This window comes from Rhincodon typus, unplaced genomic scaffold, assembly GCF_021869965.1.
Source record: "Rhincodon typus isolate 14 unplaced genomic scaffold, sRhiTyp1.1 hic_rhity00014194, whole genome shotgun sequence".
NCBI classification, from domain to species: domain Eukaryota; kingdom Metazoa; phylum Chordata; class Chondrichthyes; order Orectolobiformes; family Rhincodontidae; genus Rhincodon; species Rhincodon typus.
The window spans coordinates 1-5,922 of NW_025979832.1; the positions used below are offsets into that span (position 1 = coordinate 1).

Below are 5,922 nucleotides of genomic sequence, written 5' to 3' on the forward strand. Positions count from 1 at the left end.
GTCAGCCTTTCTGCTCCTATGATGCTGCTTGGCCTGCTGTGTTCATCCAGGTCTGCACCTTGTTGTCTCTTAATGTTTCAGGTGACCTTTTTGGGGAAAAAAATAGTTGTGTGTGTGGTGGGGGGGACGGTACGGGTGAATGGGGCAGAGTGGTGTTGGGACAGGATTGATGGGTGATTGTTGAACAATCAGCCACGGTTTCTGATCACAATCATCATTAACTTCCTGACTGGGTGTCAACATGTGTTAAAGTTTGGATCTGGCTGTGTCACTCTTCACATTGGCAGAGGATTTATTTTCTCAGCACAAGAAAGAAGAGTTGCTGTTCCACTGTGGCACTGGAAACTTTTCCTAGAGTCTCATGACAGATGCAAGAAATTTAGCAGGATGGACAGAGTGAAACTGTAATCATAATCAATTAACTTCATAAAACAGGGTTCATTTAAGTCTTACAAAATATCTGTTTGGAAAAAATATATAGAATTATGACTGAACTATTTCAAAACATTATCTTATCCAGTTCTGACAGCTTAGTAGGAAAATTAGTCCCTTAAATACATGTCTTGTGTACCTAAAAACTACTGAATAATAAATGTATCTAATAATCTCTACCAAAGGCAGCATAAATATTTTACATTGATACTGTCTGCAGGAGCATGAAATCTGTAGAACCCGTAACTGACAAAACTCAGGGGTTCATGCAGTTTTCAAAAACCTGACCCATCCATATAAAACTAAACACTGTATACTTTATATTACTTATCCATAAGCCAGAGGCACTTTGAAAAGACTGAATTTTCTAGCACGTGGGAATGCAATGAAAAGACCAATAGATGCCACTGGAAATTAAGTACCACTCCTTCCACACGTTCAATGCTGTAGGCTTATCAAACGACATGCCTTGCATTGATTTTCAGCTGTTTCAGGTTACCATTATGATGTGAAGTCACTTGAAGCAGTTTTAAGAAAGTGACGTGAGCACATTTCCAGGGAACAGTTGCACATCTTTTTATTTTCTAATAGACCCATCCAGTCTGATTGCGCAGTCCTTCATTGTAGATAGGAGTGCCTCGGTTGATGCATTTATCCCGAGCAGTCATGACTCAATTTGTACAGCTCTCATCTTTTGAGTCATAAGGTTGTGTAAGGTCCCACAGCACTATTTCAAAGGGGAATTTTCTCCAGTGTCCTGGACAATATTTATCTCCTGATCAATATCACAAATTCCAGTTTATCCAGGTCGTCATTACATTGCTATTTGATAGTGTTTACTGTGTGTGAGCTGGCTGCCTTGTTTCTTACCTTATTATGGTGACCATGTTTCAAAAGGCTGCATTTGCTAATGCCATGGAACATGCATAGTAGAGGCATGTGCTGTGTCAGGTCTATGCATGCGCAGTTGATATGGGTGAAGGATGTCAACAGACAATGCAGTTTGAAAGGTACTTCATTGCTGGTAAAGCACTTTGTGAAGTCTGTTTGTGAAAGGCGTTACGCAAAAAAAAAAAACTTTCTTTCCTGTTTTTGGCTTCACACCAGCTGCTGTATAACTACAATTGGCAGAAAATGTCTTTTTAGAAGGGAACAAGAAAAAGCAGCCACAAATTCTACTTTGGGGTGGGTCTTGAGACTGGGGTGTTGAATTGCAAAACAAACCCTGGATTGGTTTAGAAAAATGTTAATTAAACAATTGTCCAGGTTCTTGTCACACAAAAGAAGGGTACACAAAGGGGAAGTGTGGAAAACTATTCTTCTGCTGCCTAGATGGTTGCATTTCATGGCCACAGAGATTGCTTTGCTCTTTCATCACTGCAGGAGCAAGAATCTGTCTCAAACTAGTACTGTAAGAAGTCAGAACAATTATTGTTGTGTAGTAAAGTCTAATCATTGCATTTTGGGAGACCTGTTAATTTTAAGTCCTACTTTAGGAGCTCATCTGTATCATACATTTATCTTTTATCTGAGCTCAGGGTGAGGATAAACGACATTTGTTTACATACAGTTTCTGTGTAACTTGAAACAATATTCACTCATTCCTCATTATCTGTGGATTCGATGCCCAGGGATCTATGTATTTGTGAGGTCAGTCCCAGACCGCATCTTTTTCTTGTAAGGCTGAATGGACCTATAGCATGGCCCTTTATGGTTGATAGGAGAGGTACGTGGTAGCTGTGCATGCAATTTGTTATCCATATAAAGTCTGTGCCCCATCCCTCCAGATTACCAGGATTTGGAGTATCACAATACTTTCAAGAATAGCAATGGTTTTATCAGAATTTTTGTCACATTTAAGTTGATGGCCTTCATTGTCTGAATGTACCGATATTGAGGAGAGTTCATCGTGCTGTTTTGCTGCTCGCTGATGTTCATGTATTCTGATGCCTAGTTTCCTTCCTGTCTGTTTGATGTAATGTTTGTGGCAGTCGTTGCATGGTATTTTGTAAACTACATTGGTTCTGCATGTTGTGGGAATGGGGTCTTTAATCCTTGTAAGTGTTTGTCATAGAATGGCTGTGGGCTTATGGGCCACAGTGATTCCTAGTGGTCTTAGTAGTCTTGCTGTCAGTTCCGATATGTTTTTGATGTAGAGCAGTGTGGTCAGTGTGTTAGGGTGTACTGTGTCCTCCTGTTGCTGTCTGTTTTATAGGCATCTATGGATGAAATTGTGGGGATATCCATTTAAAGCGAGGATCTTGATTAAGTGTTCTTCCTCTTTCCTGCGTAGTTCTGGAGTGTTGCAGTGTGTCCTGGCTCATTTAAATAGTGTCCTAATGCAGCTTTGTTTGTGGACGTTGGGGTGGTTGCGGTGGAAATTGAGGAATTGATCAGTGTGGGTTGCTTTTCTGTGTACTGAGGTTTGGAACTCCCCATTTGTCAATCGCTGTACTTTAACATCCAGAAACAGATCAACGGTACACCACTGGGGTCACCCATCTCAGGACTCATCGCAGAAGCAGTCATACACCACCCTCCCCCGCATTTAACCTAAACTGTGGATTCGGAATGTGGACGACACATTTTGTCATTATTAAACGCAACAAATTAGAAGAGACCCACCACCTCATCAAAAGCGTACTCACGGATTAAATTCACAAGGGAAGAAGAAACCAACAATCAACTTCTGTTTCTGGATGTTAAAGTAGAGCGATTGACAAACGGAGTTCCAAACCAGGGTATACAGAAAAGCAACCCATATGGATCAATTCCTCAACTTCCACTGCAACCACCCCAACGTCCACAAACAAAACTGCATTAGGACAGTATTTAAATGAGCCAGGACACACTGCAATACTCCAGAACTATGCAGGAAAGAGGAAGAACATTTATACAAGATCCTCGCTTTAAATGGATATCCCTGCAACTTCATCCATAGATGCCTACAAAACAGACAGCAACAGGATGACACGGTAAACCCTAACACACTGGCCACACTGCCCTACATCAAGAACATATCGGAACTGACAAGACTCCTAAGACCACTAGGAATCATGGTAGCCCACAAGCCCACAGCCACTCTGCGGTAAACACTTACAAGGATTAAAGACCCCATTCCCATAACACTCAGAACCAACGTGGTTTACAAAATACCATGCAACAACTGCCATAAACATTACATCCAACAGATAGGAAGGAAACTAGCCATCAGAATACATGAATATCAGCTAACAGCGAAACGGCATGACAAACTCTCCTTAATATTGGTACATTCAGACAATGAAGGCCATCAATTTAACTGGGACAAGGTAATCATAGTAGCCCAAGCCAAATATAGACACACACGGGAATTCCTAGAGGCACAGTTCTCCACCCATACTTCAATCAACAAACGTATAGAATTGGACCCCATATACAAACCCATACAGATCAAAACCGGAACTGACAGTACTCACCGTAACAGACCGGACAGTATAAATTCCAAGCGGAGTAGAATAACATTGCTTCGTTGGAGGCTCCACTGATGATGTCACCTAGCATGGTGATGAAATGTCTGAACAAAAACAAGCCAGCTCGGTGAGCAAGCCAACAACCTCATCCACAACCTGAGCTACAGATCTTTGCCAAAACTTTAAAGGATGACAGATTTCCTTCCCCAAGTGAACCAGGGTAGTATTTATGACCATATGGAAGTTCTGTGGTCATCCTCAGTGATGCTAGATTCCAGATTTTTTATATTTCCTGGCTGTCATTGAACTCCAGTCTCCAAATCATTAGCCCAGGCCTTTGGATTTCTAGTTGAGTTAAATAAACACATTGCTGCTGTACCCCAAAATTAAGGAAAAACGACTACTTAGAAATTAATGGATAACAAGATGTAGAGCTGGATGAACACAGCAGGCAGAGGAGCAGGAAGGCTGACGTTTCGGGCCTAGACCCTTCTTCAGAAATCTAGGCCCAAAACGTCAGCCTTCCTGTTCCTCTGATGCTGCTTGGCCTGCTGTGTTCATCCAGCTCTACACCTTGTTATCTCAGATTCTCCAGTTCCTACTATCTCTGAAACATACTTAGAAATTAAATCTACTTTAATTTCTTTTTGCAGTCTTGCTCTACATAGAAAAACAAATACAGCTTTTTAAAAAAAAATTACAAGTAACAAAACCTATTTTTTGGATTCTTAGAAAATTAAACTTTGAAAATTCCTGCATCAATACATTCTGTTTAAGAAAATAATGAGTATTATGACTACGAAAATAATGAGTACTCAGAACCTTTTTAAAGATCCTTGTGTCCCGCATGCTTAATGATTTTTTCGATATTTAAGAGAAAACAGTTTCTTAACCGTAGTTTGTTCACTTTCACGATTTGCACCAGATGCCTTCTTTTCCAGTCTTTGTGGATCCTTTGTGGACACTAATCCGCTTTTATAACATTCCAGTTCTTCTTGAGCAACAAGTAATTGAGCTTTAAGTTTGTTGCGTTCTTGCAACACATCCGTCAGTTCCTGGAGCGTGAAACGAGGCCGATTTGGGTCATTAACATCGACCACCAGTTTGTCTGACCCATTCTTCTGCTGCTTCTCTGAATCGCTTGTTGCCACTTGCAGTTCCCGGTGAAGCCTTTCTGTTTCCTTCCTCAGGTTGTCCCGTTCAATTTTCAGTTTCTCGACTGTTAGGTTCTGCCTGTCCACCAGCAACTCGAATATTTCTAGAACTCTGATTACTTTATATTGCAGCTCGGAGACTGTACGGCTGTCTTCTGAGCTACTGAGTTTGAATAAATCACGGCCAATGACATAAGACATATCGTAGACATCTTCAGCTGTGAGCTTGAACGGATCTTTCTCAAATGCTGATGTGTGGTTCAATTCCTCCTCCATTGATTTTCCCTTGCTGTGCCTCCTCACTCCGCTGCTAGACTTAAACTGAAATTAAAACCAGATGATCATTTAAAATGAAGAACTGCTGTCTTACAGATGACTAAAGCTTCACTCTGCATATTCAAACAATGGGCAGATTTCTGTTTGATTACCTGCTCCAAACAGCGGAATAACTGTATTCCATACTTCCTCTTTGTGTACCCGGGTTTCATATGACCGGAAGCTTGACCGTTGTTTGATCGACAGTTTTCTAAACCAATCCAGGCGTCTGTTTTGCAATGCCTCTCTAGTTGCTTAGCGATACCTAGAGAGAAGTCGAATTTGTGTCTGCCTTTTTTTTTGTTCCCCTTTCAAAGTAAGTTTTCTTATTCTGTAATAGATTGTCCGAAGTCCTGGTATCCACATTTGTCCCCCCTTTTCTTTCATAGTTATTAATTTCAATTTTTTTGCACAATATACCGTCATTCTAAATAAAAACCAAAAGAACTGCGGATGCTGTAAATCAGGAACAAAAACAAAGTTGCTGGAAAAGCTCAGCAGGTCTGGCAGCATCTGTGAAGGAAAAAAACAGTTAACGTTTCGGGTCCGGTTCTGAGGAAGGGTCACCG

General features: G+C 40.9%; 1 protein-coding gene across 1 annotated transcript; it reads right to left on the reverse strand.

Moving 5' to 3' along the window:
* Nucleotides 1–4,502: 4,502 nt before the first annotated feature.
* On the reverse strand, nucleotides 4,503–5,545 carry rilpl2 (Rab interacting lysosomal protein-like 2). The gene is made up of 2 exons (XM_048594759.1): nucleotides 5,467–5,545; nucleotides 4,503–5,359 (listed from the first exon to the last, which is right to left on the reverse strand). The coding sequence occupies exons 1-2, from the start codon at nucleotides 5,524–5,526 to the stop codon at nucleotides 4,736–4,738; spliced, it is 684 nt and encodes a 227-aa protein (XP_048450716.1). The 5' UTR covers nucleotides 5,527–5,545; the 3' UTR covers nucleotides 4,503–4,735.
* Between the last annotated feature and the right edge of the window lie 377 nt (nucleotides 5,546–5,922).

Excerpts from the sequence above, each read along its gene's own strand:
- rilpl2 (XM_048594759.1), bottom strand. The coding sequence starts at position 5,526 with ATGAAACCCGGGTACACAAAGAGGAAGTATGGAATACAGTTATTCCGC. Across the intron at positions 5,360-5,466 it reads TATTCCGCTGTTTGGAGCAG|TTTAAGTCTAGCAGCGGAGT; the intron begins GTAATCAAACAG and ends TTTTAATTTCAG.